Source organism: Capra hircus, chromosome 19, assembly GCF_001704415.2.
Source record: "Capra hircus breed San Clemente chromosome 19, ASM170441v1, whole genome shotgun sequence".
NCBI classification, from domain to species: domain Eukaryota; kingdom Metazoa; phylum Chordata; class Mammalia; order Artiodactyla; family Bovidae; genus Capra; species Capra hircus.
The window spans coordinates 10,829,234-10,846,041 of NC_030826.1; the positions used below are offsets into that span (position 1 = coordinate 10,829,234).

Genomic DNA, 16,808 nt, shown 5'->3' on the forward strand with positions numbered 1-16,808 from the left:
ATAGGATGTGAGCTGCACATATAATTTTAAACTTTCTATATAATTTGCCACATTCAAAGAGTTTAAAAAAAGGCGAAATTAATTTAAATAATTATTTTATATAACCCAGTATATCTAATGTATTATCATTTCATCATGTAATCAATATAAAAACTGTTAGATATTTTACTGGTTTTCCGTACTAAGTCTGTGTGTTTAAACTTACAGCACATCTCAGTTTATACTAGCCACATTTTAAATGCTCAGTAGCCAAAAGTGCTTAGTAACTATTCTATTGAAGGATTACAGTTCTAGCTAATTTTTATTAACAGCTGCTTACAGCCCATAAAGGGCTACTTGAAGGAAGGTGTCAAGAAATTTGAATTTTTCAAATGAATGTTAATACCAAAAGCAATACTTGGGTATATTTTCGTGGTCAGCCAATTTTTAAAATCAGTGCAAATCATTGTCTTTCTGTCACTGTCACTACTGTGATTTTAAGGATGAGATTTTTTGTTGTTGTTGTTCTTTATGAAATAACTACACTTTAACATGAATTTTTCTTAAGGGCCTAATTTTAAGTGTGCCCACAACTATGTCTAGGATTGAAAGTTTTACTTTCTTTAAAGCAATATTGTTTTCTTGATTTGTTTGGCCTATAGTGTGATAGAACAATATTTGCTTTCCATTTGGTAAGCTGTGTAGTACTTAGATTGTAACGGCAGTTTTCCTTTTAGCATTTTCAGCTGTCCCAGTAAGTCACACACAAGTGATGCAGATTCTAGAACACTTGACTCTACTCTCTGCCAGTGAGCTTATACCATATGCAGAAGTATTAACATCCAATATGAATCAGCTGTTGAATTCAGGGGTTCCACGGCGAATTCTTCAAACAGTCAATAAACTCTGGATGGTTCTGAATACTGTGATGCCTCGGAGGTAATTTCAATTCCCTGTTACGTGTAATAGATAAGTGTATAGCAGTGATTGTATACAATAACCTAAGCTGAAATGTTGAAAAAATTGTTAAAAAAAACTTTTTGACAATATAAATCCTTTCTGAAGACTACTGATTAAAGGGCTGTTATATCTTTTAAGGAAAATAATACATTTTATCTTAACACAGAAACTTTCAAGTATTTCCAACCTGAGAAAGATCTTTGAAAGGGAGTTGTAGTCATTTGTGCCTAATTGTGATGTAGATTCCCATTGTGTCTTGCATCATTGCAGGGGTTCCAGAGTTTGCTGTACATTGAAATCTCCCAGAGAGCTTTCTACACTCCTGATCCCCAAGTTGTATGCCATGCTAATTAAATCAGAGTGGGATGCTGGATTCATTATTTTGTCTTTAGTCACATAGGTCTCTGGTGGTCCATAGACTGCATCAGAAACACTTGGTCAGGTCTAAAAAAACATATTGGGCTGGATTTACCTGAGATTTTGATTCAGTAGGTCTGAGAATATCTATACATTTTAATTTTGATTTTTACTTATACCAAATTAATAACTGCACATAAGTTAAATAGTATATGAGATCTGTCCCTACCTTCTCACTTTAGACTATTGCTCCTCAGAGACACCTGTTCTCAGCTCTTTTATCTTTTAATTCTGACATTTATATCCCACCATATATCTTAGTCATGTGCTTATAATTACCATAATTATCTGACGTTCCAATTTAGAAATTATCTTTTGGCTTCCTACTGTATAAGGTAAAGATTGCATACTCTTACCTGCTTCCCTATGAGTCCTTCTTCCCCCAACACATATCCTCCTTTCCTCCATTTCTCCCAACACAGTTATGTCAGAATTTTTGGTTAAAGAAATATTCAGTGTATATATTATCATGAGTTGTTCAGTTGCTAAGTCATGTCCAACACTTTGAGATCCCATGGACTGCAGCACACCAGTCTTCCATGTCCGTCACTATCTCCTAAAGTTTGCTCAGATTAATGTTCATTGAGTTGGTAATGCTATCTAACCATCTCATGCTCTGCTGCCCTTTTCTCCTTTTGCATTAAGTCTTTCCCAGCATCAGTTCAGTTTGGTTGCTCAGTCGTGTCCAACTCTTTGAGACCCCATGGACTGCAGCACACCAGGCCTCCCTGTCCATCACCAAACCCGGAGTTTACTCAAACTCATGTCCGATCGAGTTGGTGATGCCATCCAACCATCTCATCCTCCATCATCCCCTTCTCCTCTTGCCTTCAATCTTTTCCAGCAACAGGGTCTTTTCCAATGAGTCAGTTCTTTGCATCAGGTGGCCAAAATATTGGAGTTTCAGCTTCAGCATCAGTCCTTCCAGTGAATTTTCAGGACTGATTTTCTTTAGCATTAACTGGTTTGATCTCCTTGCTATCCAAGGGATTCTCAAGAGTCTTCTCCAACACCACAGTTCAGAAGCATCAATTCTTCAGCACTCAGCTTTTTTTATGTTCCAACTCTCACATCCATACCTGACTACTGGAAAAACCATAGCTTTGACTATACGTACCTTTGTCAGCAAAGCGGTGTCTCTGCTTTTTAATTTGCTGTCTAGGTTGGTCATAGCTTTTCTTCCAAGGAGCAAGCGTCTTTTATTTTTTTTTTTAATGTCTTTTAATTTCATGGCTGCAGTTACCATCTGCAGTGATTTTGGAGCCCAAGAAATAAAGTCTCTCACTGTTTTAATTGTTTGCTCATCTATTTGCCATGAAGTGATGGGACCAGATGCCATGATCTTAGTTTTTTGAATGTTGAGTTTTCAGCCAGTTTTTTCGCTCTTCTCTTTCACTTACATCAAGAGGCTCTTTAATTCCTCTTTGCTTTCTGCCATAAGGGTGATGTCATCTGCATATCTGAGGGTATTGATATTTCTCCCACCAATCTTGATTCCCGCTTGTGCTTCATCCATCCTGGCATTTCACATGATGTACTCTGCATAGAAGTTAAATAAGCAGGGTGACAATATACAGCCTTGACGTACTCCCTTCCCAATTTGGACCCAGTCTGTTGTTCCAAGTCTGGTTCTAACTGTTGCTTCTTGACCTGCATACAAATTTTTCAGAGGCAGGTAAGGTGGTCTGGTATTTGCATCTCTTGAAGAATTTTTCACTTTGTTGTGATCCACAGTCAAAGACTTTAGCATAGTCAATGAAGCAGAAGTAGATGTTTTTCTGGAATTTTCTTGCCTTTTCTATGATCCAGTGGATATTGGCAATTTGATCTCTGGTTCCTCTGCCTTTTCTGAATCCAGCTTGAACATTTGGAAGTTCACAGTTCATGTATTGGTGAAGCTTGGGTTGGAGAATTTTGAGCATTACTTCACTAGCGTGTGAGATGAGTGCAATTGTGCGGCAGTTTGAACATTCTTTGCCATTGCCTTTCTTTGAGATTGGAATGAAACCTGACCTTTTCCAGTCTTATGGCCACAGCTGAGTTTTCCAAATTTGCTGGCATATTGAGTGCAGCACTTTCACAGCATCATCTTTTAGGATTTGAAATAGTTCAGCTGGAATTTCATCACCTCCGCTAGCTTTGTTCGTAGTGATGCTTCTTAAGGCCCACTTGACTTTGCACTCCAGGATGTTTGGCTCTAGGTGGGTGATCCCACCATCATGGTTATCTGGGTCATGAAGATCTCTTTTGTGTATTTCTTCCGTGTATTCTTGCCACCTCTTCTTAATATCTTCTGCTTCTGTTAGGTCCCTACCATTTCTGTCCTTTAGGTGCCCATATGTGCATGAAATGTTCCCTTGGTATCTCTAATTTTCTTGAAGAGATCTCTTCTTTCCCATTCTATTGTTTTTCTCTGTTTGTACTGATCACTTAAGAAGACTTTCTTATCTGTCCTTCCTGTTCTTTGGAACTCTGCATTCAGATGGATATATGTTTCTTTTTCTCCTTTGCCTTTTGTTTCTCTTCTTTTCTCAGCTCTTTGTAAGGCCTCCTCAGACAACCATTGTGCCTTTTTGCATTTCTTTGTCTTGGGGATAGTTTTGCTCACTGCCTCCTGTACAATGTTAAGAACCTCCATCCATGGTTCTTCTGGCCCTCTATCTATCAGATCTAATCCCTTGAATCTATTTGTCACTTCCTCTGAATAATTATAAGGGATTGGATTTATACCTGAATGGTCTAGTGGTTTTCCCTGCTTTCTTTAGTTTAAGTCTGAATTTTGCAATAAGGAGTTCATGATCTGAGCCACAGTCAGTTTGCGATCTTGTTTTTGCTGACTATATAGAGCTTCTTCATTTTCAGCTGCAAAGAATATAATCAGTCTGATTTTGGTATTGACCATCTGGTGATATCATCTCTTGTGTTGTTGAAAGAGGGTATTTGCTATGAGCAGTGTGTTCTCTTGGCAAAACGCTATTAGCCTTTGCCTGTTTCATTTTGTACTCCAAGGCCAAACTTGCCTGTTATTCCAGGTATCTCTTGACTTCCTACTTTTGCATTCCAGTCCCCTATGATGAAAAGGACAGGGTCTTCCCAGCATCATGTCTTCCAATGAGTTGGCTCTTTGCCAAGTATTGGAGCTTCAGCTTCAGCCTCAGTCCTTCCAATGAATTTTTGGGACTTATTTCCTTTAGGATTGTCTGGTTGGATCTCCTTGCTGTCCAAGGGACTCCCAAGCATCTTTTCCAGCACCACAGTTCAAAAGCATCAATTCTTTGGCACTCAGTTTTTTATAGTCTAACTCTCACATCCGTACATGAGTACTGGAAAAATCATAACTTTGACCATACAGACCTTTGTCAGCAAAGTGATATCTTTGCTTTTTAATTTGCTGTCTAGATTTGTCATAGGTTTTCTTCCAAGGAACAAGAGTCTTTTAATTTCATGGCTGCAGTCATCATCTGCAGTGATTTTGGAGCCCAAAAATAGAAAATCTGTCACTGCTTCCACTTTTTCCCTTTCTGTTTGCCATGAGGTGATGGGATCGGATGCCATGATCTTCATTTTTTGAATACTGAGTTTTTAAGCCAGTTTTTTCACTCTTCTTTCACCCTCATCAAGAGGCTCTTTAATTCCTCTTTGCTTTCTGCCATAAGGGTGATGTTATCTATATATCTGATGATGATATTTCTCCCAGCATCTTGATTCCAGCCTGTGAGTCATCCAACTTAGCATTTTGCATTATGTACTCTGCATATAAGTTAAATAAGCAGGGTACATACAGCCTCGATGGACTCCTTTCCCAATTTTGAACCAGTCAGTTGTTGCATGTAAGGTTACTTTTGACCCACATACAAGTTTCTCAGAAGACAGATAAAGTGATCCGGTATTCCCATCTCTTGAAGAATTTCCCACAGTTTCTTGTGATCCACACAGTCAAAGGCTATGCTAAAGCTTTGTCAGTGAAGCAGAAGTAGATGTTTTTCTGGAATTCTCTTGGTTTTTCTATGATCCAGTGGATGTTGGCAATTTGATCTTTGGTTCATTTGCCTTTTCTATATCCAGCTTGTACATTTGGATGTTCTTGGTTCATGTACTGCTGAAGCCTAGCTCGGGTGATTGAGCATTAGCTTTCTAGCATGCAGAATGAGTGCAGTTGTGTGGTAGTATGAACATTCTTTGGCATTGCCCTTTTCTGAATTTGGAATGAAAACTGAACTTTTCTAGTCCTGTGGCCACTGCTGAGTTTTCCAAATTTCCTGGCATACTGAGTGTAGCGCTTTAAGAGCATCGTCTTTTAGGATCTGAAATAGCTCAGCTGGAGTTCCATCACTTCCACTAGCTTTTTTCATAGGTAGTGCTTCCTAAGGCCCGCTTTATTTCACTCTCCAGGATGTCTGGCTGTAGGTGAATGACCAAACCATTATGGTTATCTGGTCATTAAGACCTTTTTTGTATAGTTCTTCTGTGTTTTCTTGTCTTAATCTCTTCTGCTTCTGTTAGGTCCTTACCGAATCTGTCCTTTTTTGCACTCATCCTGGCATGAATTGTTTCCTTGGTATCTCCAATTTTCTTGACGAGACCTCTAGTCTTTCCCATTCTATTGTTTTCCTCTACTTCTTTGCATTGTTAATTTAGGAATGCCTTATGAGCACATAAGTGTTACCATAGTTGAAGTATATGGTAGCCTGTGATTATAATCTCTGTCTTATACAACTGTCCTCCTCTGCACCCCGCATACAAACCTTGAGTTGTTTGCCTCTTGTCTGTTTAGGTTTTTTTTTTTTTTTTTGTATTAATAACTCATTCACTTTCAAACTATATTGTTGAGTAGAAATTTACATAACAAGTTAGTTGTAACGTATCAGATAACATATCTGTAACATTTTCCCTTGGAAACTTCCCTTTCAGAGCTTTCAATCCATATGTTTCAATCTGAGACATCCACAGTAGCCATCTGGAATGCTTTGTCTTTGGTTCAATTCCATCTTTTTCTCTTTCTTGGTTTAGTTCCTTATGAGTGGAACTCATACTCAAGTGACTTCCTGAGAAAGGTTGTTTGGGAAACTTTTTTTTCCTTTGAGGTTTTCATGTGTGAGAAGGTATTTATTCTTCCTCTCACATATGATTGACATTTAGCCTTGGTGTAGAATTTTAGCTTATTTTTCCTCTTAGCAACTTGAAAGCTTTATTCTATTGAAGTAACTAGAGCTTTCCTGATTGCTATTGAGTAACCTCATTTACCACCTCCCAGTCCTTTGTATGTGACCATTGTTTTTTTCTCTTAAAGGTTTTAGGTTCTTTTTCACTGTTTCTGCAGTTTCATGATGATACCTTTTGATGTGGGTCTTTTTTAATTTGTGGGCTTCCCCTGGTGGCTCAGTGGTGAAGAATTCACCTGCCAATGCAGGAGACATGGGTTAAATCCTGGGTCAGGAAGATCCGTTGAAGAAGGAAATGACAACCCACTGCAGTATTCTTGCCTGGTAAATCCCATGGACAGAGGAATCTGGTTGGCTTCAGGTCACAAGGTTGCAAAAGAATCAGACATGACTTAGCAACCAAACAGCAACAGCAGCTTTTAAAATTCATGGTCCTGGGCACTTGGTTGGCCTTTTTTTTACATCTGGAGACTAATGCTAATACTTTCACTTCTAGGACATTTTCATATATATACATATATATATTTTTTTCTTTTTTCCCAATAATTCCTCTCTCTCTGTTTTTTGGAATTTTTTACAGTTTGGGTTTTAAACCTCTTTGACCTACTCTGATTTTTTTCTCCTCTTTTTTGCTCAATTTTAAAACTTATCTTTTGAATACATTTTCTAGATGTTTTCTGTATGTTATCTTCTGCTCTTTCCTTTGAATTTAAAATATTCCTGTTATAGTTTTAATTTCTAAGAACACTTATTTGAGAATCTCTAATTGTTTTCTGTTCTTGTTTCATATATGAAATATTCCATCCTTTAAAGAAATGATACATTTAAGAATTTTTTTCGTCTTATCCCTACGTTCTCTGTTTCTTTGCCATTCCCTCTTTTTGCTTGTATATTTTACTCTTTTTCAAATTAGAAGCTTTCTTTGATGTCTGATGATCATTGGCTACCCACTCATGTTTAAGAGTGGGAAAGCTCTGTGTGTGAGGGCTGGTGGACTCCTGGCCTTCACTGTAAGAGATCAGATACGCTCCATATTGCATATCTCTCAGTAATTCTGATGGTATAGTTAGGTTAGTAACCACTTTTATGGTTTATTGATGTCTAACCTCATAGTGGCATCTCACATTGAGATTCTATGGTGATAAATATAGAACAGTGACAATTTATGGGGCCAATTACAGCTTCAAAGTGCTTTGGTGGATATAGTTTCATTTATAGGTATTTTCATATCTTACAGAGGAGAAATAAGTTCAGGAATCTCCATGACTGATACAGTCATATAGCAAGTACAGTATAACTGAGGTTTTAACTCAAATTTTCATTTTATATGCAATGATTATTCCATTAGAACTGTGAAGATTTTGTAATAGTTTTTAATTTTCCCAAGTTCATTTATACCTGTTCTGTATTTTTTCCCTGAATGTAGCTTTCTAACATGGCTACAGGTTTGAATTATGATATAGCTGTTTTTGAACATGTGATTATTTTCTCATCAGGCTGTGGGTAATGACAGTTAATGCACTTCAACCATCAATAAAGTTCGTACGACAGCAAAAGTATACTCAGAATGACCTGATGATAGATCCTCTCATTGTGCTAAGATGTGATCAGAGGGTATACAGGTATGTGTTGAGTTTCATTTTTACTATAGAGTTTATGCTTTGGAGAGTCAAAGGAAATTGAAGAAATTCAGCTTAAACTTACATCTTAGTGTGCTTACAGATAACCTGGAAGTATGACCTGTTTGCTTTTGGTTCTTTTTGTTGTTGTTGTCTATTTTCATGAACTTCACTTTAATATTTAATATGTGATTAATAACACTAGCTTTAAGAAAATATCATCGTTGGTTTTCACAGCCCTCAATAGTGGCTATTCTTTCAGAGTCAAGAGAGTGAAAAATAATATTGTTTCTGCTAGCATTGTTGAAAAAAACCTTTTAAAAAATTGGTTTATTGTGAACTGTTGCATGCATTAAAGCTGTGATCTTTTTGGAATCCTCAGTTGTGAGGTTAGCTTCATTTGTTCCACGTTTGTGTATAATTCCTTGCCAGTAGCTGAACTTAACCAGTTTCTTTGAAGTAACTTCACCTCAAGAGGTAGAATTAATTAGTCCTCATCATTAATATTTGAATTTGTAATTGCTCAGCTAAATAATAGCAAAGATATACAAGTTGAGGGGTCTTCCTTTAAAGTGATTATCACCTGTATGGGGAAATAAAACCCACACCTGAAAAGGTAAATAATATGGTCACATGCAGATGAATGGTATAGTGAATGAATGCTGTTAAAAGTTTTAGGAGGAGATCAGACTTGTGTTTTGAAGAACAGAAATAAGAGTTTAGATGAACAGAAACTGTAATGATGGGGTGTAGATGGTCAAAAAAGGTATCTTGAGAAAAAGAATAGTGCAAGCAAAAGTATAAAAGCCAGCGGGAAAAAGGCTTGAGTGGATGGCTGAATTTTTGAAAACACACTTTAGAGATGAATGTTAGGTTAAGGTCAGACTATTGAGGGCCTTGAGTGTTAGACTAAAGAGATCATTCAGGTGATAACTTGAGAGGAGGAAGTTCATGCTAGATGATTTAGAAGGGAAAGAAGCTGGAGTAAAGAAGACTAACTAGGGTACAGTCTAACATACTCATCTGTCTTTAATCCTGGGGATGACATTCTTGAAGTGACAACATCTGCAGAATAAATCAGATGCAGTTTGGTAAGATCAAGGTATCAGAGGGATGAGGAGTCAGAAGAATAAACAATATAAATGATATTAAGTATCTATGGATGCTTCAAAAGGAAACAAGAGTAAAGAACACTTCTAGAGAAGAGCCACTTCTAAGACAATTTACCATTGTTAAAAATCCACCTAACTAGGTAACTTTTCACCTAAATCACCTCCAGTTGTTCAGGAAGTTGTTAATTTGTGCTGCTATAACATATTAAATGTTTTTGTAGTCTGGATCTTTCACTTAGTAACTTGTTTAACTTTTTCTCATGTTACTAGATGTTCTTGTATTAGTTGGCTAGGTAGTATTCCACATAGGTACACTAAAGCTTAACTCAGTTCCCTATTGTTGGATATTTTATTTCCATTTTTTTGTGAATTATTTTTAGTGCTGTGGTAATTGGTGTGTACTATTTCCTAAGAATTGATTCTTAAAAATGGAACTGTTGAGGCAAAGGGAACATGCTCATTTTCAAGTCTTTTGATTCGTGTTTTCATTCTATCATCCAGAAAGGCTGAACCAGTTTACATTCCCATAGTGGGTGTTTGCTATTGTATAATTTCCTATACCATTTCATGTAATATTTTCCAATTTGATAAGTGAAAATCAATTCCTATTTTAATTTATATTTTTGTTAGATTGGATATTTTAATATATCTATTATTTTATACTTTAGCCTAGTTTTCTATTGGAATGCTTACCTTTTTTGATTTAAAAAGCTCTTTATGTATAAAGGATATTAGCTCTTGGTATATAGAATGCAGTTTTTTCTTTTATTGTTCTATTGTTTTGCCTTTTAATTTTGTTCATTTTTTTAAAATTTAATTTTTTCCCAAGTGATCATTCAGATGGTTTTTAAACATAAACAATATAAAGAGAGATGACATTTTGGATTTTCTTTGAACTAACCAGTGGTTATGGTAGGTAAAATGGATGTGGGGGTCTGAGTAAGCCATGTGATGTGTAGATTAACTGTTGCTGGCTGGCTGATGGGTTCTTAGGTTCATTAAAATATTCCCTTTTTTAATGTATACATAAAAGTTTTCACAATATATATTAAAAAGTACACAAACAAGTAGATTAATAAGAAGGAAAAGGTGTACGGTGGAAAGTCGTGTTCTCTCCTGTCTATCATGCTGACATTTTTATTTTATTTTATTTTTTTTCATGCTGACATTTTTAGAAGAGAACTCCTCTTTGTCCTTTTGACCAATCCTAATTCCATCTCCAGAAGGAACTTTATTGTCATAATGGTGTGTTAGGAGCTTCACTTTCCAAGCATTTGCAAATTTATAAATAGAAATATTTACTTTTTCATTTTGGGTGGTTTTAAAAAATTAAATGTTTTTGGTAGGCTTTATTATTATTATTTCTTAAAAACCTACCATTTTCAACATGTTTTCCATACGGGTTTACATAGCTCCTTCTTCTTGTTAAGTGCTGCATAGTATTCCATATATAGATTAGTATTCCATATACATATGCCTGTCTTCCAGAAACTCTGATCAGAATGACTGGTGGAGTTTAGGACTTTTTAAAAAATAAATATTTCAGTTTGGGGAACATTGCCATGGCTTATTTAACTGTTCAAATTTTTTTCAGTGTTAATACATGCATTTTTTATTATAGATAATTTGAATATTTCAGAAAAACTGTTCACATGTTGATGGACATTTAAGCTGTTTCTGATGTTTCACAGTTAAAAGCAAAGCTGTACTGCCTCTGTGCACACATGCTCAGTTTGTGACAGGCTGGGAAGTGGCATTGTCAAGTTTTTCTAAGGGTTTGACTTTTTAATAGTCTAGTGGTTACTGATGTATCTTTTGGTTTCCTTTTTTACATGTAATTCTTACATCTATTCTTGTCTCATTTAACCTTAATTTATAACAGTTTTTGAGGAATGGATATTTATTTTTTAGTTGAGGAAATTAAGGCTCAGTAAATAACATACCATCAAGTGGTTGAAGTGTTCTTAAAATACAGAGTTGTCTTGCTCCAAAGAATAAACAGTAGTAGAAAGAATAAATATTCTATATATCTGATCTCCTTCATCTTATCAATAATTGAGTATTTCTCTCTTTGTAAAAATTTTTTATTTTATGTTGGAGCATAGTTGATTAACAGTGTTGTGTTAGTTTCAGATGTACAGCAAAGTGATTCAGTTATATATGTATCTATTCTTTTTCAAATTCTTTTCTCAATTAGGTTATTACAGAATATTGAGCAGCATTCTCTGTGCTATACAGTAGGTCCTTGTTGGTTATCTATTTTAAATATAAAATTATGTACATTAGACTGTTTCCCTTTGAGGACTGTGGCCTTGCAGACTCATAGGTAAGAGATTTATTGGTAGTGCCATTATTTTATAAAAAAAATGCCTTTTTTTCTATCTTGGCTGGAGAATCCCAGGGATGGGAGAGCCTGGTGGGCTGCCGTCTATGAGGTCGCACAGAGTCGGACACGACTGAAGCGACTTAGCAGCAGCAGCAGCACATTATATTTGGTTTTAGCTGATGAAATGAAATAGATAATACTATTCATACAAAAGTATAGAGAATTACATGTGTTAAGCTTTCATTTTGAGAATGAATATTTCAGTGGGAAAAGTGTAACTTTTCTGCTCTTTAGGTTTTCAGGTACTGTTCAGGTTTTTCTGATTATATAAGCTGATTCATCATGTTCTGGCTAATTTAAAAATTTTTATTTGTTCTCATGTATTTTTTTCTTTTCTTCTTCCTTTGTATAGATGCCCCCCACTGATGGATATTACTCTGCACATGTTGAATGGATATCTTCTGGCATCTAAAGCCTACCTTAGTGCTCATCTGAAGGAAACAGCAGAGCAAGATAGGCCTTCTCAGAATAATACGATAGGTTTAATTGGACAAACTGATGGCCCAGAAGTTACCAGAGAAGAACTGAAAAATGCATTACTGGCTGCTCAGGTAATAAAGTAAAATCTAATCAAAAAGGGCAATGGCTTCCCTGTTAAATAGATGGCCTTCTAAATACAGTGGTAACATATTATGCATCAGTTTTATTACAGAACTTATAATGGGGTTACCTTTGCTTCTAAATATCAGATGGACTTTATTATTAAAATCAGGAATAATCTTCATGATATTTAATAGTCATTTTATTGAGATTTACATTTTAATAAAATATAAGACTTTTATTTCTTAAAATCAAATGATGGGGAAAAAAAACCAAATGGTAGAGACAGATAAGAAGTATATATATATGTAATAAAATGTTAGGCAGTGATAAATACTATGACAACATAAGTTAATGTTTCTATTTAGAAAAGGTTTTTAACAAAGTAGAATTTATTAAAGCATTAGGTAGTAATTTTTGCAGGGCATATGAGATGGTTGAATGTTAAGCAGTTAGAGGCCTTCATAAGAGAAATATTTTCTTAGTTTGAAATATTTTCCAAAAATTTTTCATTGGCAATAAGGGGAATTAGAGTAATAACATAGATCCACAATCCCTTATCTGTGATATGGAAATCCACAAAAGCTATGAAAACTGAAGCATTTTTTCTGGTAATTCAGTTGGCAGAAAAACCTGACCTGATATGACCTCGTTTGTGACAAAACTTGACCTGAATTAATGTGACAAAACTTGATCTGAAGCTATTTATGTCCTTTATCGCACTTAATATGAAAATTGGTATGTTTTGCTGTAGAAATATATTTGATTACAGTATACTATCTTAGTCTCTGCTGTGGGTATAACATTACAGAAAAAAAAAATCTGAGTTCTAAAATCTGACACTCAAGAGTTTCAGAGAAGGGATTGAGGATGGTAATAGCTACCATTTATATAATGCTTATTATATGGTGGGTGCTATTTTGAGTTTTTTGTGTGTATTAACTCATTTAATCTTTACAACCAACCTATAAGTTATGGAGTATTATCTCCACTTTTGCAGAGTAGGAAAATGAGATTCAAAGAGGTTAAATAACATGCTCAAGGTTATATATTTAGTAAGTAGGGAAGCTATTAATAGGATTCGAGCTTAGGCAGGCTGGTTACAGAGTGTGTAAACAAAAATAATGTAGAATAGTAATAACCCAAACCCCCTCAAGAATAATTATAAAGTTGACTTTATAAATGATTATAATGTAAGGCTAACCTTAGTTTATAATCAGGTTCTGACACAGTTAGATGGAGTAATTGTCTTCTTCTATCCCAGGCAGTGGCTGTGTTTCAGAGATGCATGTTACGTATTCATTTTCTTTTTCTTCCTTCCTGCTAGGTGAGAGTGATTAGAGCTCTCACTTACAGGAAGGGCCGTTAAATAGATTGCCCCTCGAGAAACTACTTTTCTATGCAATGACACACAAACTTGTAGACTGAGCAACAGTGAGTTGTACAGATGGAATGGATGGTGAGGCAGAATCTTTCCTTAAAAAGTCCATCTTCAAATTAAAAAGGAGAAGAGCTTAGGAGAATGGCTTTTAGACACTGATTATTAACCACCATCTTCAGAGGTGAGGAACAGAAGAGGAACACAAGACATCCTGGGCGAAGTAAGAATTTAGGAGGAAGGAAAAGAGACTCTGGTAGAAGTCACTTTTTGTCTAGGGTCCATTTTGGATGATACTGACTTAGAATACTCTTGTAGTAGTAAACTGGAGTCCATGGATCTTCATTGGAGACGTGTGAGAGCACTTTGAAATTATGCCATATGTTAATATTTATGCTAAGAGGGTGGCATGTAGCTTCCTTCAGATTTTTTAAAATTTTATTTTATTTATTTACTCATTTTTAGCTGCACTGGATCTTCATTGCTTTGTGTGAGATTTCTCTAGTTGCGGTGATGGGGGGCTACCATTCATTGTGGTGGCGTCTCTTGTTGCAGAGCACAGGCTCTGGGCATGGCGCGCCCAGTAGCTGGGGTGCAGGGGCTTAGTTTCTCTGCTGCATGTGGCATCTTCCCAGACCAGGGTTCGAACCTGTGTCCCCTGCACTGACCGGCAGATTCTTATCCACTGTGCCACCAGGGAAGAACTCCTTCAGATTCTTAAAAGGGTTCATGGCCCTAAAAATGCTGAGAACCACTGGAGTATAGATTGTTCAGTTTTGCTCTTTGTATTTTAAAGAAAGAGCTATTTGTTTTTACCGCATCAGTTTATGTGAAAACAAATCAAACTTCTCAGAAACTTCTTCAGTTTTCTGTGTTTTACTTGTTTGTAGGATAGTGCAGCTGTCCAGATTCTCTTGGAGATCTGCTTACCTACTGAAGAGGAGAAGGCAAAGGGGGTCAATCCAGACAGCTTGCTAAGGAATGTTCAAAGTGTTATTACTGCCAGCACTCCAAATAAGGGAACAGAGGAAGGAGAAGACAATTTGCTCTGTAACCTTCGAGAAGTTCAGTGCCTTATCTGTTGCCTCTTGCACCAAATGTACATCGCAGATCCCAACATTGCCAAGCTTGTTCACTTTCAGGTCTGGTTTCAAAGAATGATGCTCTTTGGTTGAACTTTGTTTTGGGAGGTAGTTGTGAATTGCTAAATTAATAGGATCATTTAGAAACTGGAGGTCATGCAAATGATCATGGTTCTTTCCAATATGGGGAAAAATCAAGATTTTTAAAAATTTGATTTTAGCCTGATAAAGTGTTTGTATAATTTATCTCTATTTTAGTGCATCAGAGAGGTGAAATAGCAGGAAACATGGAGGGTATTGTAGCCTCCTGAGCAACTGTTACATCAAGGAAGTGAAACCTTTTGTATTTTTATCTGTATTTGACTTATTTTGTTTCTAACTTTTCCCCCCTTTCTTGTTGAGATAGGGTTATCCCTGTGAACTTTTGCCTCTGACGGTCGCAGGTATTCCATCTATGCATATCTGTCTGGATTTCATACCTGAGTTAATTGCACAGCCAGAACTTGAAAAACAGGTAATGAGCATTTTGAAACTTTAGGACAATTTTAACCTTCCTTTAATTTTCCTGGTTATATAAGCCATTTTAGTTTTTAATACTTAAAGACTTTCTTTAGGCTTCCCAGGTGGTGCTAGTGGTAAAGAAACCGCCTGCTAATGCAGGAGGCATAAAGATACGGGTTCGATCCCTGTGTTGGGAAGATCCGCTAGAAAAGGGCATGGCAACCCACTCCAGTATTCTTGCCTGGAAAATCCCATGGAGAGAGGCCCTGGCAGGGTGCAGTCCAAAGTGTTGCGAAGAGTCAGACATGACTGAAGCAACTTAGCATGCACACACACACATGCAAAGACCTTCTTCAGAAACATGTAACGTTTGGATTTTGTGTTACAGATATTTGCTATCCAATTGCTTTCTCACTTGTGTATCCAGTATGCATTACCAAAGTCACTGAGTGTGGCTCGCTTAGCTGTCAATGTCATGGGAACTTTGCTAACAGGTGTGTATCTAATGGGCATCAATAACAAAAATTTCTAACATAAAGTAGTACATATTTTTTCTGAATTTACTCACACCATGTTTTCTGCATCACTGGTAGTTTAATTTATGCAATAATTTTGAGTTATTCTTTTTGAAAATTTCTCTGTGACAAATGTGATGTATAGTATAGAGGGGATGAATAGGTAGGCAAGTTGTATCTTTCATTTTTGAGAATGACTATATATAGATTTACAGTAAATATACTAAGCAGTACAAATTTTATAAATGGAAATCAGTCTGCTTTCTGAATGTAATTATGTCATTAGAAAACAAGTTATAATTTATTGCAAATGTTTAGAGTTCCAGAAAAATATAATCATCTGTGTAAATAAGAGATTAATATATTAGTTGTTTCCTTAAGTTCTAAAACATACCCCAGCATTTTAACCATCTTCCAGGTTGTTAAGTAAAATGGAATGAAAATACACTGTTTTAAAAGATATGAACTATAATTCAATCTTTAAAAGTTATGTTTCAGCCAATTTCATATTCTTTCTCAGTGCTTGTAATAATTTATTCATTTTTCTTTCTATCATATCCACTTCATGTTATACTGTTTATAGTGGTTAAGAACTTAAACTGCCTGAGTTGTCTTTCTACCCCACTGCTAACTGGAGTTGAACAGCTTCTTAATGTAAGGTTTATTTAAGAGTTTTCTTATAGATTAAATAGGTATCATCAAGATACTTTTTCATGCATCGTATTGTGAGATTTAATGAAACAGTGTGCGTCATGCACCTGTAACAGCACTTGGACATAAGCGTTTATGTGTTAGATGATGGTTGACTGCTGGATTGTGAGCTCCCTGAAGTCAGGGGCTGCCTGTGTCTTAGAAAACTTAGTATTCTCAGCACAGAGCATGGTGCTTAGTATACTATATAGGCCATGTAGGTTGAATTTATATCTGTGAAAATTCTGTTTCATTTCTTTCCAACAGTTTTAACACAGGCTAAGCGATATGCTTTTTTCATGCCAACTCTGCCAAGTTTGGTCTCTTTTTGTCGAGCATTTCCTCCACTGTATGAGGATATTATGTCTTTGCTGATCCAAATAGGGCAAGTTTGTGCCTCTGATGTTGCTACTCAGACAAGAGACATTGATCCAATTATTACACGTAAGTAGTAACTTCTTTTCAAG

The 16,808-nt window shown here is 36.0% G+C and overlaps 1 protein-coding gene across 2 annotated transcripts in view; it reads left to right on the forward strand.

Annotated features, from left to right (window-relative positions):
* Window positions 1-16,808, forward strand: part of INTS2 (integrator complex subunit 2) — a 54,479-nt gene that overhangs the window by 35,535 nt on the left and 2,136 nt on the right. For both annotated transcript variants that reach the window (XM_005693136.3, XM_005693137.3), the window contains exons 18-24: window positions 717-918; window positions 8,015-8,140; window positions 11,988-12,186; window positions 14,444-14,695; window positions 15,042-15,149; window positions 15,525-15,630; window positions 16,609-16,785. In XM_005693136.3, the coding sequence (XP_005693193.1) occupies window positions 717-918; window positions 8,015-8,140; window positions 11,988-12,186; window positions 14,444-14,695; window positions 15,042-15,149; window positions 15,525-15,630; window positions 16,609-16,785 (1,170 nt within the window). The remainder of the gene's footprint in view (window positions 1-716; window positions 919-8,014; window positions 8,141-11,987; window positions 12,187-14,443; window positions 14,696-15,041; window positions 15,150-15,524; window positions 15,631-16,608; window positions 16,786-16,808) is intronic.